The sequence below is a fragment of the Myotis nattereri genome, assembly GCF_964212035.1.
Source record: "Myotis nattereri genome assembly, chromosome: 3".
Lineage (NCBI taxonomy): Eukaryota > Metazoa > Chordata > Mammalia > Chiroptera > Vespertilionidae > Myotis > Myotis nattereri.
The window spans coordinates 211,057,304-211,083,970 of record NC_138077.1 but is presented as its reverse complement, the minus strand read 5'-3'; the positions used below and the strand labels follow the sequence as shown (position 1 = coordinate 211,083,970).

General features: G+C 37.5%; 1 protein-coding gene across 1 annotated transcript in view; it reads left to right on the top strand.

Annotated features, from left to right (window-relative positions):
• The window catches only part of KIF1B (kinesin family member 1B), a 132,190-nt gene that overhangs the window by 28,271 nt on the left and 77,252 nt on the right, over positions 1-26,667 (top strand). Inside the window, exons 3-12 of the mRNA XM_081087054.1 lie at positions 8,326-8,402; positions 9,111-9,290; positions 12,183-12,248; positions 16,202-16,380; positions 16,929-17,040; positions 20,398-20,475; positions 21,136-21,201; positions 21,903-21,920; positions 25,339-25,414; positions 26,040-26,118. Of these exons, the coding sequence (XP_080943180.1) occupies positions 8,326-8,402; positions 9,111-9,290; positions 12,183-12,248; positions 16,202-16,380; positions 16,929-17,040; positions 20,398-20,475; positions 21,136-21,201; positions 21,903-21,920; positions 25,339-25,414; positions 26,040-26,118 (931 nt within the window). The remainder of the gene's footprint in view (positions 1-8,325; positions 8,403-9,110; positions 9,291-12,182; positions 12,249-16,201; positions 16,381-16,928; positions 17,041-20,397; positions 20,476-21,135; positions 21,202-21,902; positions 21,921-25,338; positions 25,415-26,039; positions 26,119-26,667) is intronic.

Sequence of the window (26,667 nt, the reverse complement as noted above, 5' to 3'; positions counted from 1 at the left end):
ATTTCTGCATCTGTGTGCTGAAGTAACAAAGTAGGAAATAAGGCAAGGAAAAGGGGGTAAAATTAAGGGACTTAATGAATTGTGTAAGGCTAATTTTGACTTGAAGGGACTCCACAAAAGAGAAGATGGTCCTGTGGCTCATCAGTAATGAAAACCTATGGAACATTTATGATAGTCCTTTTATCCACTGAGCCAAACCAGCCAGGGCTATGATAGTCCCTTTAAAGGCATTTCCATTTATCTTGGGTAAGGGTCTGCAAGTAAGCCTTTACATGGAAGATGCTGTCCTGGTCTTCACTCTTCACCTCTCCTAAGGAAATGACCACTGCAGGAGGAATAAAACATTTGAAGATGAAAAGGGAAAGCTGTGCAAGATGTAGGGAGAGGATAAATGTGGGATCATCTTCCCTTTGGACTAGGGGAAAGATACAATAAGATCTTCAGTTTTGAGACTGCCTTTCTGATATATGAAGGGAAACTTAAGAAAACAGCCTTGAAACTAGACAAGGTCTGAACAGTGTTAGGGAGCCAAGGCCCAGAGGTGAGGGTGAGCAGAGGAGTTATTGGGGAAGTCAGGATGTAGCCTGAACAAAGACTCCTTCCCCTAGGGAGCCCAGAGGATGGTTATGGTAATAAGCATTGTAATAGTAGCAGCTAATATAGCTTGACTTCATCCTTGAAACATTTCCGCCTCTTGGCTCTCAGTACCCATGCTCTCCTGATTGCCTTCCTTACTGACAGGCCATTCTCCGCTCTTCCTCGCCTTCCTGTGTGAACCAGGACTTTGTCCCTTCTCTTTGAGCTCTTCTCTGTCTCTAGAGAAGACAGACTCCCTAAGTGATTTTACCCAGGCTCAAGGCTCCAAATGTCACTGAGGTGGTGGTGACTGCCAAATCCATTTCTCTAGCCTGGATCTCTCTATAGAACTACAGGCTTGTCTGCCCAGCTGCTAACCTAACTCTACTGGAAAGCCTAAGAAGTATTTCAACAGAAATACTTACCTTTCCTCCCTACCCACCTAAAGTGGTTCTTCCTTCATTCTTACTCATTCTTTTAGTTTGGGGTCCTTTTGCCTCCTCTCTCTTTCTTACAGGCCACCTGTAATTCATCAGTAAGTACTGTCATCTCTGCCTTCACAAGCTATCTTGAATCCAGTTACTTTTTACCATTTTCGCTCTTATCTAAGTCAATACTGCAGTAGCCTCCTGTTTCTCGCTTCCTGCTCTTGTTTCTATGCAGTAGCCAGTCATAGTTTGGAAAAGTAAATTAGATTATGTCACCCCCTCTGCTTAAAATCCTTCCTTGGCTTCTATCACTTTTAGAATTATAAAACCCAAAAACACAACCCTCACATTGGCCACAAGGAATTTGGCCTCTGGCTAGCTGTATGATTTCACACCTTGTCAGTGTTTACCCCTCTGATTACACTGGTGGTCATACCTGTTCCTCAAATGTATTCAGATCCCTGCTTAAATATCACCTTCTCAGAGGTGGCAGCCTGCCCACTCTTATTTGAAATAACCACCCCTGCTCTCACCTTGTATCTCCTAACTCTGTATTTTGTGTGATTATAGGTCTGTCTCCTCCATTGGCTATACACTCCAGAAGGATGGAAATAACTTTTTTGCTTGCCGTTATATCCCCAGCACAGTGCCTGGTGCATAGTTTATACTTAATAAATGTGCTCAGTGAATGTGTCCAATGAATGAAAGTGCTGTTTAACTTTTCCTTTCTTAAAATAGGATCCTGAGATTTTTTACAACCGCCATTTCTTTAGAAAGATTATTAGCATGGAAGCCAGTTCAGACTTGGGATACTTGGAGAGTTGAGCACACTGAGTAAAAGCACAGACAGCAAAGACAGAGGGACTATTGGAAGACAAGGCAGAAGATCAGGAAAATGGACTTGTCTAGTTGGATGCCATTGTAATGTAGTATTTTTGTTTGTTTGTTTTAATATTTATTAAATTGATTGGGGTGACATTGGTCAATATGAACATATAGATTCAGGTGTGGGTTTCTGTGTTACAGTATTTGTGTATTGCACCGTGTGCCCACCACCCAGGGGGTGGAAAGAGTAGGGGATTCTAATATATGGTGACAGGAGAAGATTTGACTTTGAGTGGGTGCATGATTTTTTTAAAGTTCTAATAGCTTTCTTTTTCCTATGGGTAAAACACCATAAACCCTAACTGCCATTAACCCTCCAGTCCAGCACGTCTCCTCTGAAGCACTGGACTGAGTAATGCAGTGTTAACATCATTTCCCAGTGCTCCTGCAGTCTCCCTTCTCAGGCCTGCATGAAGTTAGGGAGTGGGCTATTACCTGGGAGAATAGCATTCCTAGTAGGGCAGTAAATAGAGTCTCTGAGCAATAATTACACTGTGTCTTTAATAAGAAGGCCAGTGGACCTGGAGTGAGGGATGAATCTTTGGAGAGAAGGTCAGAGAGGGAGTGGGAGATGGAACCATTATAAAGCCTCCTGGGGTTTTACTCCCATGTATAAAACCATTCGATGGGAAACCATTGAAAGGTTTTCACTAGAACCTTGACAAGGAGGTCTGAGAAAGCTCACTGCCTGCAATGTAGCGATTAGACTCCTCCAGGGCTCGGGGCGGGGCGGGGTACCCAGTCAGGAGGTATTGCATTATCCAGGTGAGAGAGATGGTGGCTTGGCCCAGGGTGATATGATGGTAATGATAAGAAGCCATGGGATTCTGGATACATTTGAAATTGGAGCTGACAGGATAGATCAGAGGTGGAAGGTGAGAGAAAAAAGTCAAAAATGACTCCAAGATCATCTGTGAAAAGTTGCTTGTGGAGGTGAATCCAGGTCTGGAAGATAAGAGAAATCTTGATTGGAGAAGAAGCCTCGGGTGCAGAGGAGTTTAAAAGGGACCTTGAAAAGTGGTATGAAAGGTGATTTTATAGGAAATAAAGCAACTGAAGTATATAGCACTTAAAATAAGAGTTATGTTCTGACTCAGTACTCAAAAAATCTATTCCTTGCAGCAAAAGTGGTCATTTTGATGCTGGGTGACTCCCAAGGAGGTTAAGGGAGGCCTCAACCTGAACCAGGTTCTTGTCACAGAACAAGAAAGGATTCAAGAGTGTGACAGAGGATTTAGCAAAGTACAGTAAATTTTTTAAAGCGATAGTACGCACTCGAGAAGTGAGAGTGGGCAACCTCAGAGAATGAGACACCATTTGATGGGGGTCTGGGTGGAAGGTTTTTATTAAACGTGATGATTACTGAGGGCAAAGGTACTGAAAGCACAGTAATCACTGCTTGAAAGTTTCATGAACCATCACGTGCAGGAAACCAGCTTCACAAAAGAAGCCTACAAGAAGTATGTCAAAGATGACATGAGATCAATTAAAGGGAAACTTGAAGAACAGAGACCACCAGAAAGGGTAAAACCTTTTATGAAAGAGTAAAACCTTTTATGATGGGCTTCAGAACAAATCAAGCACATCCTTGCTAATTTTAAAACCTACCAGTTCTTTATTGCTGAAAACAGATGGCATGGTTGCTCTGCAGGACTTCCGTGAGGATGGTGTAACTCAAATATGATTTTCTTTAAGGATAGCTTAGGAATGGGAAAATGTTAACAAATTTGGCAATTTGGATCTATCACCTGTCATCATAACGGGCTGCTGTTTTTATTTTTTATTGTCTACAGTTTTACATATGTCTCCTTTTTCCCCAATTGACACTACCCCCCCACCCCCAGTCATTCCCACCCCAGGCAAGCCCCCACCACCCCAGTGTCTGTGTCCATTGGTTATGCTAATATGCATGCATACAAGTCCTTTGGTTGCTCTCTAACCTCCCCACCCCTCCCCTACCATTTGTCTCTGGATCTATTCTTGTTCATCAAATTATGTTGATCATTATATCCCATATATGAGTGAGATCATGTGATATTTATCTTTCTCCGACTGGCTTATTTCGCTTAGCATAATGCTCTCCAGTTCCATCCATGCTGTTGCAAATGGTAAAAGTTCCTTCTTTTTTATAGCGTCATAGTATTCCATTGTGTAGATGTACCACAGTTTTGTTTTCTTTTTTAAAAAAAATACGAAACGCTTCATGAAATTGCGTATCGGTGTGCAGGGGACATGCTAATCTTCTCTGTATCATTCCAATCTTAGTTATGTGCTACCGAAGTGAGCACCTGGCTGCTGCTTTCCATCTAAACATGAGGACTAGGACAGTGGGACTGATGTTATCTTGAGCTCTTTATTTATTTTGCTCTTGATATATTTGGAGTAGAGGCATTGTTTTTAAGAATAATGTGTCTTGTAGGTCGTCTAAAAATAAAATGCATTTGAACTCATTTGAAAAAACACACAAAAAAACCAAGGTAGAATACCTATTATTGAAAATTAACATTTGTGTTGTGCTTTACATATTTAATCCTGTGAATTATCTCAGTTTTTAATAGGACGCAAAAGTGAAACAATACCCAAGATCACACCAAAAAAATCTAAATATATTTTTATTGTTTTTCGTATGTGTAGAATATTGAAAGATATCGATATATAGGCACTGATGCTGGTCCTTTGAGTTCAAAACCTATAACCTTTCTAATGAAATGTACTGTCTCCCCTCTCTCTCTCTTTTTTTTTTAGTGTCTAAAGTTTTACATATGTCTACTCCCCCCCACCAATTGACGCCCTCCCCCAGCCATTTCCACCCACAAGGGCAAGCCCCCACTGCCCCAGTGTCTGCGTCCATTGGTTATGCTAATGTGCATGCATACAAGTCCTTTGGTTGATCTCTAACCTCCCCCAACTTCCCTGCCATTTCCCCCTCTCCTCTTTTTAAAAAATATATTTTATTGATTTTTTTTTTAATAGAGAGGAAGAGAGAGGAATAGAGAGTTAGAAACATCGATAAGAGAGACACATCGATCAGCTGCCTCCTGCACACCCCCTACTGGGGATGTGCCGGCAACCAAGATACATGCCCTTGACCAGAATCGAACCTGGGACCCTTCAGTCCGCAGGCCGATGCTCTACCCACTGAGCAAAACCAGTTAGGGGCCCCCCTCTCCTCTTTTTATTAATGGTTGGAAATATCCTATTTCTTAGTTGGGTTAAAGGAAGAGGGTTAGATCTCAACTGTTACTAATTCAGAAAGAAAAGTCCGTTGGGCCCTGCCGGTCTTGTTGAGTGGTTGAGATCACCCCCCCCCCCCCCCCCCCCGCACCGCCCCAGGTTTCAGGCTTGATCCCCGGTAGGGGGTGTGCAGAGGCACCTGATCAATTATTCTCTCTCATTATTGATATTTCTCTCTATATATCCATTTCCTTCCTCTCTTTCTAATATCAGTAAAAACATTTTAAAAAAGAAAAATCCTTTGGCATATTTGAAACATTGATTCATTGTCTGTGGAAGTAATAGTGGACTATGATGAGTTCAAGTGCTGTCATTAATATTTTTATAAGTTTTTTTCATTTGCAGAGTTCTGGGGTTTCTTAATCTTATATCAGTAAATATTAAAGACAATACAATGTATATTTAAATATAAAGAATACTATAAAACAACCCTATAACTACTACCCAACCTAACATAGAAATTACCCATGCCTTCAAAGGCTTTCTGCTTACACTTTCCCCTTAAAACAGGTAACAACAGTATTGAATTTTGCATTCTTCTGAGGTATCTTAAAGAATATTTTTTAGGAATTTTAAAAAATTTAATATTTTGGGTAAATTTAATCTTGTTTTTTAAAAAATATATTTTTATTGATCAGAGAGGAAGGTAGAAGGGAGAGAGAGATAGAAATATCAATGATGAGAGAGAATCATTGATTGGCTGCCTCCTGCACACCCCACACTGGGGATCAAGCTCGCAACCTGGGCATTTGCCCTGATCGGGAATCAAACCGTGACCTCCTGGTTCATAGGTTGATGCTCAACCACTGAGCCGCGCCAGCCAGGCTGACATAACTATTATGTAAATAACTTTAAAATTATACTTTGGTTTACTTATGTTTTTCAAAAGGGTTTTGTTTAAAAAGCAGCTTTTTGTTGAAGCTGGAAGCTAGGAACATTTATTAGTTTCAGAAGTTTCAACGATCTGGGAGGAGTGAATATCGAGGAAAAGGATTTTGTGTGTATCAAGGAAATTACTGGTGTAGTTTTTCGTTTTCTTTACTAGGGAAAAGAAAACAAAGGGTAAGATCTGAAAACTAGATCTTTAAGTTGTTCTTGGCAGAATTGGTACCAATTAAAAGACTTAATGAGTCCTAGCCAGTTTGACTCAGTGGATAGAGCATTGGCCTGTGGACCAAAAGGTTCCGGGTTCAGTTCCGGTCAAGGGCACGTACCTTGGTTTCCGGCTCCTCCTTGACCTGGGCCCTGCCTGGTTTGGGGCATGCAGGAAGCAACCAATCAATGTGTTTCTCTCACATCCATGTTTCTCTCTGTCTTTCCCTCTGTCTTCCACTCTCCCTAAAAAAATCAATGGAAAAAATATTTTCCGGGGAGGATTAACAAAAACAAACAAACAAACAAAAGACTTAATGAAACATGCTTAAAAGATTTATAATAGCAAATTTTCTAAAGGTTAGAAGTGTTTGTTTTAACCATGTTTTTTTAATGGTGAAGACTTCAGAGGTCATAACCTACGTCTCATCTCGTCATTGTCCTTATTGCTGAGCCACTGAAATCTGGAATGTGGTTCATGCAGCATGACACTAACTTCCTTTTTGCTTGGTAGAGTTTGTATGTGGTCTTTCATGTTTTAGGAACTATGATCATTAAGTTCCTAGTTTTAAATGGGTAAGAAGAGTATTAATGCCTGTGGTATACTTTTAGGGGTGGTCATAATACATGTGCATACACATACCTATATGTGTGCATATTCATTAAAGATGCCTTACTGGCAGTGGCTGCATGTAGGGAATAAGCATTTTAATGATGAGTATTTTGGCTCAGAGTGGGCTCTGGAGATAAACTCTCTAAGTTCGCATCCTGGATTGGCACTAGCTAGTTCTGTAGCCTTGGGTAAGTTATTTACACTTCTTTGTGATGGTTTACCTATTAAATGGGGATGATAAAGCGTCTGCCTTATTGAGTGGTTGCGGGGATTAAATAGGTTAGTACATAGAAAGCACTTACAGCTGGGGGGAAGTGCTCCATGAATGTTGGCTGTTACTTAAATATTATATGTAATGCCTTTTGTTTAGAAACTTCTTCTTTGTTTAGGTTACCATTTGTGTGGGGGGAGATGTTCTTTCTAGAATCATGTCTCCCTGTCACATGATTATGTGCAGTGTGAGCCTTAGTAATACTCTCAGCATTTGAGGTTGGAACGTATGTGGCCCTACCCAGTGGAATCCAGCAAGAGCAAGAGAGAGAACTAAGCACCGTAGCAACTGTTGCTATTTGTGTACGGAGCAGCAGCTGCTCTGGACAGATTTATTTTTTAATCCTGATCTCACTGATACCCTGGGATGTGGCCCTGCCTTAGAGAAGTAGGTTGGTGTAGATGTCTGGTCTTTGAGGAGGTTTCATGACCACGTTACAAGGATTCTATTCCATGTGGAATCTGAGGAGCCAGCGCTTTGTGTGTATGAGAAAGGGAGAGGGGCTAAGCCTCAGCAGTCAGTCCCTGAAGTGAACTGTGACAGGATTAACCACAGGAGAAATCACTGTTAATATGGGCAGTGAGACTTCATGCTTTTCAATCAAAAAGTAATTTTGCTGTAAAAACATTCTACAGAAGATTTAGTGGTCTGTGATTCCACTGTACACACTCATATACACAAATGTACACACATACATATATGAACACTTACGTATTAGTTTGTCAGCTGTGGATTTCAGAAATAAGATTATCTTTCCAATGAATGCTTTATTACCAAAAGCTTTTCTGAAGTAGAGCTTTAAAAAGAGTTTGTTTCAAATAGTGGCTAGATTGATTCAATAATTTTCTAATTTTTATTTCTGATGTGTTGAAATATTTGAAGCCTTACAAAGCACCTTGAAGTAGTAATATGGCCCATTTCCAGATTTTGGCTGCTTTCTTACCTCGGGTTCACTCATAAAGTATTTAATGAGCACCTACTGTCTACCAGGTTCTGCTCTGAATCCTGGTGACCCTTAGTGAATGTTACTGGTCTGATTATTTTCAAATTATATATGTAGATCATCTATTAAAAATGTGATTATTTTTGTTTTTTGAGTACTCTATTTAGATTCAGCAGTATCAATTTACTGATTTGGATCTTTTGAATTTACCATATAACATCATGTTGAACTAAAGAACATGTAACTGAGTGACTTAAAAAATCAAAACATTTTCATCCTCTAGGTATTGTTAACCCAAAGAACCCAAAGGAAGCTCCAAAGTCCTTCAGCTTCGACTACTCCTACTGGTCTCACACCTCGGTGAGTACACTCATGATGTTGCAGAGGAGCAGGGTTTGAAGGGTTTTTTAATGTGTTTCAAAAGAGCCTTCAGGTCCAACAAGAAAAACAGGGGTTACCAACATCTAGGAAAATGGAGAGTGGGGCCCTTCACAGTATCCTTACTCAGTGTAGAATCCTTTGTCTTGCTGGCTTCTAGGGCTTTTTCCTAAACTAGGGTTTGCTTCTGCATCTCCTTGTTAGGCATTCTTTAATTCTTTATTTTTCCTATTTTGTATTGGAAAAGGAGATGTTTTAAACCAGCGGTCGCCAACCTTTCAGACCTCATGGACCACCAGTGTTCTGCAGACCACCAGTTGGCGACCCCTGCTCCAAAGATTTCCCACCAGTTGGCGACCCCAGCTCCAAAGATTTCCTTAAGAAAATTTTCTTGGAGCTCCCTATGAATGGAAGAGTGATATTTGTAAAGTAATGGAAAATGAAATATAATCATGTTAGATAATTTCATGTAGATATTTTTATGTATGGCTGACCTGGATAATGGATAACTCCAATAGTGCATGCGTGCGTATAAAATAAGAAAAATAACATGTAGGGGAAACTTTAAAAATATATGTTTTAGGTGATTTGTCTGATTCAAAGCACTTGTATTTATTAGAGCAGTAATCAAATAAGCGTAGGAAAGAATATGAATAAAATGTCATTTATTTCTCCTTTTAATCTTTACAGCCCGAAGATCCCTGTTTTGCATCTCAAAACCGTGTGTACAATGACATTGGAAAGGAAATGCTCTTACATGCATTTGAGGGATATAATGTCTGTATTTTTGCCTATGGGCAGACTGGTGCTGGGAAATCTTACACAATGATGGGTAAACAAGAAGAAAGCCAGGCTGGCATCATTCCACAGGTAAAAACAAAAAAACAACGAAAAACCTCTGTTCCTCATTACTCTTAGTCTTCAATGGTTTTAACAATTATTTTTATTTAGCAAATGTTTATTCAGGGACTATCATACTAGGCAGGTGAGTTAACAGTCTAGTGGAAGAGACTGACATGTATACATGTCTACTTTAAAGGTGGGAAAGTTGATTTTTTTGTAAAAGTTTTGCTATGTATCCAATGTTATATTACTTTATCTTTTGAACAGTGTTGCCAGCTTCTTCAGAAAGAGAGAGTATGTAACAAGCTCTGTTCTGAATCCTGGAGACACTTAATGAATGTTATTGCTCTGACTTTTTTTTAAAGCTCCTGTATATAAGTAGATCACCCCTTAAGAATCTGATTGGTTTTGATCACCTTGTTTAGAGATACTTTCCTTTTATTGTATTAGTTTAATACTATTATTTTAAGCTTGAACAGTGAAATTTCTTTTTTTTAAGAGCAGTTAGTCTTTTGATTTTGTATTATTTGGAAATGGAGAGGCATTGTGACATCAGTATTTAAAAGAAACTTCTTTTTAAATAACAAGAATATGGCTTTTATTAATGATATTTGGAATTAATTTTAAAGAGGTTTTTTGTTTGTGTGTGTTTTTTGTTTGTTTGTTTGTTTGTTTTACTATAGGCCTAGTGTGACCATCTCTATATTTTGAGAATAATATACAGAAGCAGTCGCTACTTTTTCTGATAGATTAGTGGACTGTAATTTTGAATTCAGCTATGTAATTGAAATGTTTAATTAGTAACAAAGATAAGAAAAAATTTAGAAAAAACGGGACATACCAATATACATATCTTTTTTCTGTAAAAAAATGTCTCTATTAAGACATACAGGGTGGGGCATAAGTAGGTTTACAGTAGTTTGTGTGGAAAATAATACAGTAATTAATAAATAGTAATACAAGAAAAAACGTTCACATACTCACGACTGTAGACCTACTTTTGCCCTATCCTGTATATTTGGGAATTGTCCTTCTTTGTATATAGTAATAGCAACAGTTACAATGAAAATTAGAGAAAACATTCTGAAGCACTCCCTATGTGCCAAACACGGGTCAAGTGCTTGACAAATACTAGCTCATCTAATTCTCCTCATATGACTGTAAGAGGTAGGTGCTATTGTTACCTCATTTTACGGATGGGGAAACTGAGGCATATGGTCATGTCATTTGTTCAGAATCCAAATGCAGGGAAGGTAGTTCTGGAGTTTCTGCTTTTACTGCTATGTAATACTTTTTGGGCAATAAAATAATTATAGATTACAATTATGTCAAGTAATACTAAATAGTCATATTTGTTTTATCCTATTACCACACTTAGTATCTCCTTTTTGCATTAATTTATTTGTTACTAAAATTCTTGTGTAATTACATACCTTTTCTGGTAGAATGTGGAATATTTTATTTTTTTTAATATATTTTATTGATTTTTAGAAAGGAAGGGAGAGGGAGAGAGAGATAGAAACATTAACGATGAGAGAGAATCACTAATTGGCTGCCTCCTGTACTCCCCCTACTGGGGATCAAGCCCACAACCCAGGCATGTGCCCCTGGACGGAATCAAACCTGGGACCCTTCAGTCTGCAGGCCTATGCTCCATCCATTGAGCCAAACCAGCCAGGGCTGGAATATTTTATTTTAATAAAAATCCAAAAGTATGATTTTTTAAAAGGTGATTATTTAGAAACTGCCTATTTTTGTTGTTGTTGTTGTTAATCCTCCTCACGTGAGGATAATTTTTCCATTGCTTTTTCAGAGAGAGAGAGGGAGAGAAGGAGAGAGGGAGGGAGGAAGGGAGAGAGGGAAGGTGGGAAGGTGGGAAGGAGGAAAGGAGGGAAGGAGGGAAACGTCAGTGTAAGAGAGACACGTTGATTGGTTGCCTCCCTCACAGGCACTGTGTGCCCTAGACTGGGAATCAAACCCTTGACCCTGTGGTGTGCAGGCTGACGCTCTAACAACTAGCCACGCCAGCCAGGGCTAGAAACTGCCTTTTATAATAAATTTTAAATTCTACTTAGACTTCTAGAAAATCACAAATGAATAGTTTGTTTTCCAAATGTATATTGATTTCCTTAATACTAAATATATAGCAGATGAAAATTCAGTAGATTTTAGTTAATTCTTTTAAAAACTTTTCACATTTTAAATAAATTCAAAGGATAGGGAGAATGAAATTTTATAATTTTTCTGATCTATAAAAATTATTGTTTTCTGTTAGAAATGTCACTGTGTAGTAGAGTAGCCTCTCATAACACGTTTGGAGTCTTAAGACGGAGGCAAAGGGGAAAGTTTTATAGTCAAAATGATTCTTGAAAATGCCTTCATTTATCCCTTCCCATATATATAGAGAGAGTTTTCTCTCTATATATGTGTGTGTGTGTGTGTGTATATGTATACATTTATAATGTATGTAGTAACTGATGACTTATAATAATAAAATTTATATATCACAGTAAGTAATGTGTGTGCAAAATATAGTTGAATAGTAGTTTTACTGCTACAATAATTCTGACAGTAGAATTACAGTTACTGTATTATAGTGTGAAGAGTTGAATTTACATAAATTAAATGTGCCAATGACATAATACTATAAGAGACATAATTTCCTCCCCTTCCTCTAAATGTGGCTTTCTTTCTAAGGCAAACATTGTTGAGATGCTATTGTTGAAGGATTATACAGATAGGAAAAATGTATTTAAAACTGTCTTTTCTTTCACTCAGAGAACTTACCTTTGTTGTTGATGCCATTAATTTTGTGAAAAAAAAGAGAAAAGGGATATTACTAATTTGTGTAACAGTCCTGGGTAACTTAGTGCTTCTTTGATTTATGCTCTTCATGTCTCTCTCATTCTGTTTCTGTAGTTATGTGAAGAACTATTTGAGAAAATCAATGACAACTGTAATGAAGAAATGTCCTACTCTGTGGAGGTGAGTACAGCCGGGGTTAAAACCAGAGGCCTCCATACTCCATTGCCTCAACTGTTGCTTTTAAATGGCTCCAAGTTATGACTGTACTATAGATCACTTAACCACTCCCCCAGTTTTGTACTTTTAGGCTATTTCTAAGTTTTTGTTATAATGAATAATACTCTAATTAAATCCTTATTTATAAGACTGGCTTTAATTTCATTGATTTCCTTTGTATATATGTTGATTGTCAAAAAATGCATTTGGATTTCAGATAGAAGCCCCATCAGGGAGTGTAAGCATCCAGTCTGCCTTTGCAAACATTTACTATTTTCATTTTTGAACTATGTCAATTTGATAAGGGAAAATTCCTCACTCTTATTTAAATTTGAATTTCTTTGATTATTAGTGTGGTTAAACATCTTGTAAATGATGCCTATGTCGGTTTACATGTTGGGATTGCAATGTTTTTCTTATTTATTTGTGTGAACTCTTTCTCTTTAATATTATTAATAATGATTTTTAACAGGCATATATATAATCAAATCCCCCCCCCCCTTTATAGTTGCTTATAATCTTGGAAAAGTTAGTCTCCATCCATTGTATACCCTATAGTGGATTTTCTTTTAAGAAGAGGTTTATAGAATTACTTTATATATATTAGTTTATTTGATAAACATTTCCACTTTTTTGTATGTGCTTTAAGAAGCTATTATTTTACACCCTTCCATGTTTTGGTAGTTAATTTTATAGTCATTAATATTATTAAAATGTTCGACCCTACTACATGTATGGGCAACTAATTTTCTATAAAGGAGCCAAAAACATAACAGTGGAGAAAGGAACGTCTCTTCAATAAAGAGTGTTGGGAAAACTGGAAAGCCACATGCAAAAGAGTGAAACTAGCCTGCGATTTGACACCATGACAGCGTTCTGTTAACGTGAGCCTCTCTGAGAAATTAAGCTGCTTTTAAAGCAAACTCTAGTTTTTTGTATTTAAAAAATGTATATGTTTGATTATCTATTGGACGTACACAATGTCTACTTGATTGACTTAGATGCTTTGGGTTTTTTTTCTTTACCTATAAAATGTTGCATCAGTTGATACGTTTTAAAGGATTCTGCCTGTGACCATTATACATCAAAAGGGGAATGTGCTGCTCTAAAAATATTTTTTGTTAAATTGAATTCTCTTGTCTCATCCTGTAGCTATTCTGTTTTGAATCACATGACAGAATTTTTTGAGCTTGTGGGTAATAAAAAAGAAGCCCTTTTCTTTCATCTTAGTCTGCATTCATAGGCTTATTTGGACTGCAGGGTAGATCCCCAGTTGACACTGTGGTTCCTTAAATTTATGGAACCTCTGCCTCCTTTCTTGCCTTTCTCTTACTCTGCTGCAGCTACACTGGATTTTTTTTGCTGTTTCTGGAATACACCAGGAATGTTCCTAACTACAAGGCCTTTACTGTTCCTTCTGCCTGAAATTTTCTTTTCTCTGGATATCTTTTGGCTAAGTTTTCCACCTCCTTCAGGTCTTTTGTTCATACTTACCATTTCTTTGAGGCTTACTTTAATCATCCTATATAATAAAAGGCTAATATGCAAATTGACCAAATGGCGGAACGAACAGTTGCTATGATGCACACTGACCACTTGGGGGCAGAAACTCAATGAAGGAGCTGCCCCCTGATGGTCAGTGTGCTCCCACAGGGGGAGCACTGCTCAGCCAGAAGCCCTGAGCTGGGCTCACAGCTGGCGAATGCAGCGGTGGTGGTGGGAGCCTTTCCCGCCTCCACAGCAGTGCTAAGGATGTCTGACTGCCCGCTTAGGCCCACTACCCAGGTGGAGCGGACGTAAGCGGGCAGTCAGACATCCCCTGAGGGCTCCCAGACAGTGAGAGGGTGCAGGCCGGGCTGAGGGACCGCCCCCCCCCCAAGTGCACAAATTTTGTGCACTGGGCCTCTCGTCTTTTATAATACTGCAACTTGCCTTCCACCCAGCCCTCCTGGTCTCTCTTCCCCTGTCCCTCCCCCCCCACCCCCCAGTACTTGCCATATTCTAACCTATTTTATAATTTTACTTATTTTTTATGTTTGTTGTTTATTTTCAGTCTCCCTTCCTAGCATCATAAGCTCACTAGGGAGGGGATCTTTGTCTGCTTTATTAACTGATGTATGTCAAGTACCTAAAAAGACCTGAAAATGCCTGGTGCTTAATGAATTGAATTTGCCAAGTGGGGTCTGTAATGTTGGTTCATTTAGAAGTAAAATAAATAGTGGTGGCTTAGATGGATTTGCACATTAGAGAATACGTAATGGGACACATTAGCCTTTACCAGGTTATTTTGGGAGCTCTTAGCCTTATACATGTGTGAACAGGGACAAGTTTTCTAAGAAATGTGATATCTTCCTGGGGTTCAGGATTGTATGTACAGGTTTAAGTACATGAGAATGATTGAGGTACCATCTCACTTTCTTGGATAACATCTTTTAGAAAGATTAAACTGGACACAGTTTCAACATTAATTCAACATTAGCCTGTTGTCCTGCTGTTTTACTCTCATAATAGATCAATTATTTTTCAACGTCCTCAGTTTTTTTAAAGCTGATTTTGAAATACAGTAGAAAAATACAGTCAGATCTGAGAATGAAAAAAAGAAAAAGCCAATAGAAAGAGATAAGGTTCCATTTGAGATACTCTGAAAATGTGTCTGTAGAAATTTGAAGCTGAAAAATGCAGAAGTTACATTGTACACTTGAGTAGCTCAGTGATACAGAAGTGTCTGATTCTTAGGGAAGCCGTATAATTAGGCTTACTGTGGTGAATTTACCCAATTTCAGAGCATTGTTGCTTAGAAATCTGATCTTATAGGTTCATTAGGATCAGACCATCATTCCTCAAAGGCAGACTCTTGAATGAAGCTCATTTGATTGATGTTAAGAAACCAGCAGATTTGTTTATTACTTTGCTGTGTGGAATAGCTATTACCCAGACCAGACACTCATGATTGGTATATTATCTTTCTGTGGGTGGACCTCTATTGGAATGCTGGTGGTTTTTGGTGAGCATGAAATTAGAGGGAGACGAGTTGATTAGATAGATGCTTAATTGCTTCAAGTGAAGAAATGATAGCCTAACACCGTGGTCGGCAAACTGCGGCTCGCGAGCCACATGCACCTCTTTGGCCCCTTGAGTGTGGCTCTTCCTAAGCCTTAGGAGTACCCTAATTAAGTTAATAACAATGTACCTACCTATATAGTTTGTTTAAAAAATTTGGCTCTCAAAAGAAATTTCAGTTGTTGTCCTGTTGATATTTGGCTCTGTTGACTAATGAGTTTGCCGACCACTGGCCTAACACATTCATCTCCATGACAGGAATGGTCCTGCTGACAGGACAAGAATTCCTGAAGTACGTTGTCAGGCTTCTTCCCCTGTGAGGCTTGGATAGGGCCTGCCATACAATCGGATTCTGTGCTGACCAGTCCTCACCCCTCCTGATAGACACATTTTTGGTCCATAATCAGTCACATTGTGGCCAGTCTTAAAGTACTGGTATTAGAGTAGCTGGTCTCTTGTCTTAACTGCTCTGGAATATTGATACAGTCCCTTGGTTTTAACACTAATAGAAATATTGTTTCCAAGCTTTTGGAGAATGGCATACATTTAAAACAATATTGACAACTGATAAGTTGCTCTTAAAAATGATATTTTTTTCTGCTTAAGACAGATGGCAGTCACTGTGTGCTGAGATAGCCTGTTTACCTCCTTTTCCTTTCCGAGAAAGTCAGAAGGCTGGTTCTGACCTACTCAGTGATATCTGTGCATATAATTAATACAATGAAAGGGTCTGAAACTGTGGCATTTCACTTAGTAAAGGCTGCTGATCTCTAATTACTTTTAATGAGTTTTTAAAAATCTTTTTCATGTAGAGGATTTTTTTCCTGAGTTCTCATTCATTAATAATTTTTTTCTAGGTGAGCTACATGGAAATTTACTGTGAAAGAGTACGAGATTTGCTGAATCCAAAAAACAAGGGTAATTTGCGTGTACGTGAACACCCACTTCTTGGCCCATATGTGGAGGATCTGTCAAAGTTGGCAGTCACTTCCTACACAGACATTGCTGACCTCATGGATGCTGGGAACAAAGCCAGGTATGGTAGGAAATAGACGAATGGCTGAGGTCTTTGGCACATTTTGAGGCCCTTTGTAGTTAGGAAAGTTGTTGTTATTGTGGAGTCCTCTGATCCTTTGGCTGTGCTGGAGAAGTGAGGGCTTCAGCATATTTAGTATCTATCTTCCTATCAAAACAATGCACTGCTGGAGCACAAGGGAACTGCAGTTAAGTTTTACTATTATGTTTTGGTCAAGTTATGCTAAAATGTTGCTTATCACATGCCTGTGGTAGTAATTGATCCTGGAATAAATGAACGCCTAATAAAAAAAGATTAAATGCCTCAGTGGCTTCCAAAAGGGACAACTGGAGTATGAAAAATGATTCTGAGGGGGTACCTTTGGAGATGGAGGGTAACTTGATAGACTCGTAGATAAAGTGTATTGAGAGTGTTTTGTGTATAGTCTTGCAATCTGTGAATTAAAGCTGTTGCCTGTGATTGTTATGCCCACAATGTGGAGCCTGCTGTCCCTTTTAACTTTCATCCAAGAATGCCATTGTCACGTGGTCACCTTTATGTGTCTATAGGACAGTGGCAGCTACCAACATGAATGAAACAAGTAGCCGTTCCCATGCTGTGTTTACAATTGTTTTCACCCAGAAGAAACATGACACTGAGACCAACCTTTCCACTGAGAAGGTAGGAGAACTTCAGTCTCTGGGCTTGAGTTGTGCACAGGGGATTTTCGGACGTCCTTCTAGCTAGCCTCTGCATTTTGTGGAAGGAATTTTTACTTAATGGAAGGTATTTTATACCTTTTGCTTATCATTTTTATTCCTCTCTAAACCAGTTTTGAGTATGGGTTCCTAAGTGAAATTGCAAAAGAGAAAATAGGGTTAAGAAAAAACAATCCAAGACTTTGGCTCTCGAAAACTTCTCTAGGCAAGAGAGTTAATTAAACAGTTCTGAGGGAAGAAAATACTCCCTTTTCTTCTTCCTGACTGTAACCTCTTAATTATATTATTAGCTTCTTTGGTATGTGTATTTTATTTTTTTAAGCTCTGATAATGTTACTGTGGGATTAATGTTTTAGCAAACCATGAAACAGACAAGATGTATTTTATTTTTGGAAAGTAAATAACTGTACAGCATTTCTGATGTTCTTCAAATACTTTTGCTTGTTAATTTCTCATTTTCTACAGTAGTTAAATATATAGACTTTGGAATTAAACTGCTTGCTTTAGATCCTGGCTCTGCCACTTTTCAACAGTGTTACCTTGGGCAAGTTACGTAACCTCTTTGTGCCTCAGTTTCCCCAACCTCATAGGATTGTTAAAAAATTAAGTAGTATTATAGGTTAAGCGCACATAAGAGTGCTTGGCGCAGAGTAACCACGTGATAAATGTTAATTTTATTGTCATTATTGATAATAAATTTATGTTGAATTCTACTCTGCTTATATTCCTACATAGCATACAGCTGGATTTTTTAATCTGAAGTTAGAGTTATTGTACTAGCATTTATAAAAGATCCTTTGCTTATAAACTTAGTACTTTATGGAACTAGTATCACTAAAAACTGGAATTACCTTTTACCTGATGACTTATTTGTTTTTAGTGAAAATGATTTTTAAGAATATAGACTTTCATATGCGTTACCAAATAACTTGACACTGCTTAGCCAGAGGTTACAATATTAATGCTACATAATAGTCAGTATTCATCTTACTGGCATAAGGAACATCTTATGTGAAAACATTTTTTTTTCTTTCACTATGATATCAAATCTACAAAAATAGTAATATTAATCCCATAACCATAGCTTCCATAATAATCCATTTTTTATACTTTTGTCTAAACTTTACTGAAGCATTTTTTAAAAACTTTATTGAGGTATTATTGAAGTACAATAAAACACATATATTTAACATATAAATCTGGATCACATATGTATACACCTGTGAAAGCAACACTACCATCAGATATCTTATCTAGTACCCTGAAAAGTTGCCTCATGCTCCTTTGTAATCTAACTACATCCCTCCTTTCACTCCATCCTCAGGTAATCCCTGACCTGCTTTCTGTCACTATAGATGAATTTACATTTTCCAGGATTTTATGTCAATGGAATAATATAGTATAGTATTTTTTGTCTGGTTTCTTTCCTTAACATAATGATTTTGAGACTCATCTATGTTGTTGTGTGTATCAGTAGTTCACTCTTTTATGCTGATTACTATTCCATTATATAGATGACATATCACAGTTTGTTCATTAATTCATCTGTTGATAGGCATTTAACTTGTGTCCAGTTTTTGATCTTACAAATGAAGATGGTATTCACATTTGCATACAAGTCTTAGTGTGGATATTTTGTTTTTGTTTCTCTTGGTTTATACCTTGAAGTAGGATGGTTGAATCTTATGGTAAGTGTATGTTGAGCTTCTTAAGAATCTGCCAAACTGTTTTCCAATTTTCATTGTAAAATGATATGATGAAACAGTATCATTTTATATTCCCACCATCAGTATTTAAGAGTTCCAGTTTCGGAAAGCCTCATTTTTAAATTTTTATTTATTTAATTTTTAAAATCCCCACTCGATATGTTTGTTTGTTTGTTTAATATATTTTTTATCGATTTCAGAGAGGAAGGGAGAACGGAGCAAAAGATAGAAACATCAGTGATGAGAGAGAATCATTGATCGGCTGCCTCTTGTACAACCCACACTGGGGATTGAGCCCACAACCTGGGTGTGTGCCCTGACTGGGAATTGAACCGTGACCTCCTGGTTCATAGGTCGACGCTCAACCACTGAGCCATGCTGGAAGGGCAAGGATAGGTTTTTGTTGTTTTTTTAATTGATTTGAGAGAGAGAGAGAGAGAAACATTGATGTGAAAGAGAAATGGATTGGCTGCCTCTCATACTCACCCCCGTGGGGATTGAACCTGAAACCTAGGTATGTGCCCCGACTGGGAATCTAACCTCCCACCTTTTGGTTCACAGGATGACTCTCTAACCAACTGAACCCCGAGGCCAGGGCTGGAAGCTTCATTTTTAACATGCCATTTAATAGGTCAATGAATAAATATAAGTGAGATCATGTAGTATTTTCCTTCTTTGTTGAACTTATTTAACTTAATATAATGCCCTCAGGATCCATCCATGTTGTTGCAGATGGCAAGGTTTCATTCTTTTTTATGACTGGATAATATACTGTTTTATTTATGTACCACATTTTCTTTATTCATCTATCAATGGATACTTAAGTTGTTTCCATATCTTGGCTATCTATCTATATAAAAGCCTAAGTGACTATTGCTACTGAACAACTGGAACGACCAGTCGACCAGTCACTATGATGCTCACTGACCACCAGGGGGCAGATGCTCAACACAGGAGCTGCCCCCTGGTGGTCAGTGCGCTCCCACAGCCAACCTCCCATGGCCAGCCAACTGCCTGTGGTCCCCCACCCCCCGGCTGGCCAACCTCCCTTGGTTCCTCCCCTACTTCTCCCTGGCCGGCAGGCCCCAATCAGCCCCGCCCCAATCCATCTGGCCCATTGGCCTGGCCCCAATGGGCCCTGATTGCTGGCCAGGCCTAGGGACCCCATCCGTGCATGAATTTGTGCACCGGGCCTCTAGTTGTAAATAATGCTGCAATGAATATTGGGGTTGCACATATCTTTTTTAGTTAGTATTTTCATTTTGTTTGGATAAATATGCAGAACTGGAATTTCTGGATCATATGGCAGTTCTATTTTTAATTTTTTGAGGAACTTCCATACTGTTTTCCATAGTGACTGCAAAGTTTTACATATTTTTATGACATCATTGAAAAATACTTCTTTGAACCAAGATACTTGCTGTGATCTTTCTGTGTGCTCTTTAAATTGATAAAAAGTATATGTTGACTTTGTTGTCTTATGTCTAATATAAGTCCTAATCAATATTTTTAGTCTTTTCCTTGCCTTAATCTTTCAGTTTCCTGACTCTAAATGTTTTCTACTTCTGCTTGGCTTATTTTTGAATTGCCGCAATGTTATTGTTCTTTACCAGGTCAGTAAAATCAGCTTGGTGGATCTAGCAGGAAGCGAACGAGCTGATTCAACTGGCGCCAAAGGGACTCGATTAAAGGTATTTTTCTTGTCAAGCAAATGGCCTAGTCAGTAATTGTTCTATAGCATGGGTAGCCATATCTGGCCCACTGACTGTTTTTGTAAATAAGATTTCAAAAATATTTATGTATTACCTGTGGCTGCTTTCCTGCTACAATGGTAGGGTTGAGCAGTTGTGACAGAGACCACAAAACCTTGAAGAAAAATTTTGCCAATTCTGCTCTATAACGTCAAAGAAAGGTTAAGTTATATGAAATAATAATTAAGGAGAACTTCATGGTGAGAGTTGAATTGTATTTTGAAGAACAGATGAAAGTAAGGGACAGTAGTGGGAAAAAGGATACACAAGATCCAGATGTGAGGCCAACATGAACTCCTCTAGAGATATGCTTAACAAGAGCAGAAATTTCATGTTGGTGAATTGTGGGAAGAAGGCTGCATCAGTAAGTTTTGGAGCATAAACATCCTAAAGATACTTTAGATCTGTGCAATTAGACATGTGGTCTTGGCATGTTACCAAGTGGAGAGGAGAGAATTAAAGGAGGTTTTTAGAATTTGTGGTCATAAATAAACTAATAATGCTAGCCTATGGCTAATTGTATTTTATCGATTATACTGTATATGATGTGGCAGTTGTAGAAATTCTTCTTAATTCTTTCATGTTTGGAATTGATTTTAGGAAGGAGCAAATATTAATAAGTCTCTCACAACTCTGGGCAAAGTCATTTCAGCCTTGGCGGAGGTGGTAAGTGTTACTTCATTGTAAAGGAACATTTGTCTACTCAGCAAATGTATTTGACAGGTATTTTATGATTGTTTATGACAGTTGCCCTTTTTGTCCCTCTTACGTAATCTTACCTTCCTTCTTTTAGAGCTTTTTGATAAGATACGAGGTATAATACACTTTGTACTAAAAGTAAAAGAGATTGAGGAGAATGAAAGTAAACAGATCTATATAAGCTAAAGGAAGGGCTAGGTCTTTACAAAGACCTAAGGTTTGACTATTTTTTGAGCCTTATTTTATATCTCATAAAAACCACAAGTATTTATTGTATCTTCTGTTTCTGTACAATCTTTTCTAAGTAGGATGCAGTACTTTGTTGGAGTATTTTGAACAGTTTGCCATAATAAATGCTGTTGATTTGGGGGCCAGTAATGTATTTTTAAAAGAGTTTATTTTTATTATTCCTTAATAGTGGAACACTAAAACTGAAACAATTTTTATATAAAAAGCTTCGTTATTTATGTTAGAAGCTAAGAAAGTGTTAGTCATGTGTGTTCTAATTTAGTTTAGTATCTTATTTGAATCCTTAAAAAGAATTGAATGCTTTTTTGCTTATCTCTGAGAAGTCATATTCAATTTATGACTTAAAAATTACACACTGTTTTCTGGATGGAGACTTATCCTGTGTTCTCATTCTCTTTTTTAAATGCTTTCCTCTGTAGGATAACTGCACCAGCAAGGTATGGGGGGGCGGGGAGTTTGATAAAAATGAACCAGCTGTGGAATCAGTTGTGATGATTTTGGATCCTCAGCAGGGTGCATGGCACATATGTAGAAATGGCACCTTCAGAAAAAGTTTCTGTTTTTTGTTTTCTGGCTCTGGAATTTAGAATTGCTGTTTAGAGTGGACCTGAATCATGAGCCTTCACAGCAAAATTAATTTAAGGAACATGATGTACTTTGAAGAAGGAATTCAGAATAAGGGAAAAGAAATTTGAGGAAGTTTCTACATTGTGTTATCTTGCAATATCTTTTCTAGTGATTTAAAGCAGTGGTTGCCAACCAGTGGTCCACGGACCACTGGTAGTCTGTGAGGTCCAAAAGGTTGGCAACCACTGATCTAAAGGACTGTCTCTTGAAGAGATCTATTAACCTCACAAATGGATGATGAAAGAAATTTCTTAAGGGTACCATTCTAAAACATAGCTGGCTTCTTGGGATTATTTGTATATTTTTCTTAAACATCTTTGTATTATTTGTACTTGTTTCCTACCATGAAAAGTCATGGGTTATTTACTTATTTTTGTTAATCCTCACCTGAGGATATTTTTCCATTGATTTTCAGAGAGAGTGAAAGGGAAAGGGAGAGACAGAAACATCGATGTAAGAGAGACACATCGATTGGTTGCCTCCTGCATGCACCCTGATCAGGGCTGGGGAATCTGCAAATAAGGTACATGCCCTTGACCAGAATCAAACCTGGGACCCTTCAGTCCACGGGCTGATGCTCTACCCACTGAGCCAAATCAGCTAGGATCACAGGTTATTTAAATGATTAAATTTTTTTTTTCTTTTCAGTTATACATAAAGCACAGGCTGTAGAATCAAGTTAAAATTCTAACTGTATCTTGAAAACATATTATTTGCATCCTTTTTAATCCAAATATAATAAATTTTCTTATATTTCTATAGAAATACTCTAAAATTTATTTTGCATAAATAATAGAGCACAGTTTGTTCTGAATCACATGAGTAACATTGGGGATAGAAGCAGTATTTGCACTAAAATATTTTATGCTCATATTTTCGGACATACAGATTTATTTACTCTTGGTAATTGCAAAAAAAAGCAATAAAAAGTAATGTCCCTTTTCTGTTTTTCTCTGCTATTAGAAAAAGATGCCTTAGATTTAAAAATCTGCTATTTGATATACATTTATGGGTATTCTTAAAATATTTAATCTGGGCCCCAGAACCATAAAGACTGTTAAAACTTAGTGATTATTTTAACTTGTCCTGTTCATTTGCTCATCAATTAACATCCATATGAACTCAAAGAGAAGTTTACAAAGTACTTACCTATGTATTTCCCACTTTGCTCTGTGCCACAAAAAATAACTTTTTATAATCAGTTTTGTAAAATTCAGTTTAGTACTTTGCAACCACATTATAACTATAATAGATCAGAAATAAATTTTAGTTTTTATGTAACAAGCATAATTTTTGGTGAATTAAGATGTCTTGTTATTTCCACTGGGGAGATAAACAGGATTATTACCATTTAAACTCAGTATTTCTTTTTAGAGAAGTTACTGATGTAAATAAAACCTTTTTATGTAACTACTGAAGCGCTTATTTTTTAAAATTATGGATGTAAGACAGATGAAATTCATGTGTGTAAGACAGCAAGTAGAGAAGAAATGGCTAAAATTCCAGGGTATTTTCAGATAGAAACGATTGAAGTTCTATTTATGCATATTCATTTAGCTATTCCTTAATTTAGTCTAATTGACAGAAATGAAAATAGAATATTTTAGGCAAAGTGAGCCTGCTTATTTTTAGAGTATTGTTTGCAGTCATTGTAACTGCCTTGCTTTAAATCTTGCAGCATTTTCAGTACTAACCATAGGCAAAGTGTAGTGAGAGGTCTCCGGCCTCAAGAATTTTGTAGTGGAGTGAAAGTTCCATTAGCTTGTGAATGACTGAGTGGGTTCAATCTCCCTTGAGGTCTGTGTAATTTAGAACCTGCTATTGGAAATGACTTTCTGATTGTTGGAATGTGTGTCAGTGAGTGGGGTGGGATGAGATGGAGGGGATATTTTTGATAAGAGGTGGAATTAAAGTACTGCTTGCCGACTTTCTTTCCTCCTCAACAAACCAGAGGTTAGCTATTTAGTTTTCCTTTTCTGAATACCTGTGTTTTTACAAGAACTAGATCATCCTTAGTGTCATTTAAACTCATATTGTACCTGGAATGGATTATAAAACTGCTCATTGCTGGGGAGATGTATATCAGTGACCCTGGCTTTCTCCTTAGTAGTTTCTTAACTTATCACAATACATCAGTCAGCCAGCAGGGACTAGAGTAGCTCTTATCTACAAAAATGTTATTTTCAAAGGATATAACTTCCTCCTCTGCAGCACTGGCTTTACATTGGTGCTTTTTGCTTTATTCTGTAATAATGAGAAGGGTTACGGAGAGAGCAGTATATATAATAAACTATATATAGAAAATGCATTTTTTAGTCTTTATAAATCTCAAGATTAGCAAATTATATTATTTTCTTAGATCTAATACTCTAACTCTACTGATTGGATTTAATTTGGGCATAATTTCCATTCAAAGAAACCAAATTGTATTGCTCTACAAGAGTTACTAGATATGTAATAATCCACTTGATGATTTGGTGGTTGAATAAGTAAATGCGTTAACTAAATGACTGGCTCCTACACATTTGGCCTGGAATGTACAGGATTCATATTTGCCCCTCAGCAAAAGTAAAAAGTATTATTTGAGGGTTGGGTATTAGATAATATTAAGGAGTTACTGTTAATTTTGCTAAGTGTGTAATGTTCATGCAGTTATGTTTTCTTAAATCTTTCTCTGCTTGAGATATGTACCTGAAGTATTTATAGGTGAAAGGTTGGACTTCCTTTAAAACACTACCAGCTATAAAAGACATGACATGGATAGGGTAATTGATAGAAGTAGTATGTTGATGTTAAATTTCCTTAATTTGGTCTTGGAACTGTAAGAAATTGTCCTTATCTGTTAAGGGCTTAGGGATAAAAAGGGCATGATGTCTGCAATTTGCCCCAAAATGTTTCAGGAATAAAAAGTGTTTGAGGGATAATTGAAACATGATTGGCAAAATATTGAAAATGGTTAGACCTGCATGATGGATATATGGGAGCTCATTATATTACTCTCTAAACTGTTGTGTATGTTACAAATTTTTCAAAATAAAACATAAAAAGAAACAATTACTTTATTACATGAGCTTTGGGGTACTGTGAAGAACTGAAGCTGTGAAGTGTTAAATTTCTACAGTGAGGGTTCTACTGTAATTTAATTTACTTGGGAATTTTAGGCTAGTTTGTCTTTCATGTGGCTTTTTCCTCCTTAACACTAAAACCATTCTTTTCTGTTTAATATAGAGTAAGAAGAAGAAGAAAACTGATTTTATTCCCTACAGGGATTCTGTGCTTACTTGGCTCCTTCGAGAAAATCTAGGTATGTTGACCACTGGTTTTTAATTATCTTTTTTATTTAAGCTGGTTGGATTTGCATATCTTTATTTAAACCAGGGTTTTCTTCCCTATGTCGTTGACTTCCAGACATAAACTGTGAAGTAGTTGTCTTCCTCACCACACACCTGCTTCAAACTATTGCTCCTTCTTCCTCTTTGAAAGCTTCATGCTCCTTAGAGGTGTACGCAATCAGATGTAACCAACCCTTACTCATTTTTGTTGATGTTTTAGGACCTTCAGCCACTGTTTCATTAGCCCTTTCCCCTCCTTGATGAGCAGGAGGGAGTAATCAGCTGTGTCAGTATTGCTGATAGAAACAAGAGACTGAGAATGGCCTTTGGGCCGTCCACGTCACCAGTTAACATTCACATCGCTAAGAGCAGCTTTGGTGAAGTGGCTGAGGTCTTGATTGGTTGGGAAGAGGGAAAATGGACACAGTAAATCCAGACCCCAAGATCTGAGTACAGTGCCTGACAGGGGGACATTCAAGAAGTTTATTGACTTTTGATTAAATCTTAGGATCTAAGGTTGTGCTGTCTGATCTGGTACATTCAATAAAATTTTTTAAAAATGAGAGTGATTTGAGATAATCACGGTTCATCTTTTAGGTGGCAATTCTCGGACTGCAATGGTTGCTGCTCTGAGCCCAGCAGATATCAACTATGATGAAACTTTGAGCACTCTGAGGTACTCCAGTTTGATCCCAATAGCTTACAAGAACACAATGCCACGTTAAGTCATTTTGTTAGGCCGTGCATATTCTTATGCTGAATGGGTAGTCATTTATGTACGTGAGGACCCAGCCTTCTCATAATAGGGAAAATGTGAAGGGAAGGAGATTCTTATTATAATAGAATTGACCTATGGCTTATGGTTTTCGGTTTCACTGAGAAAGGAAAAACATTTTCATAGGAAAAATATTGAAATTGTTCAAGTTAGATTTTCAGATAACTTTTAGATAATAGTGAAAGTTTTAAAATATTCATATTTATAAAAAAAGAAGTGTCCCTGTGTTTGTCATTATAGAAATGCTCAAGTCATAAAAAGTAATACAATTATCAGTACATGTAGCATTTAAAAAAATTAATGACAGAATGTTTACTAATAGAGTATTTCTATATATATGAATAGGTTTCATTATTTTAATCCCAAACTTTCTACTCTTCTCTCATTAAAGAAACTTGATATAATGAAAAGGAACACTTATAGTCTGACTAATCAGTTTTGAGTCCTTTC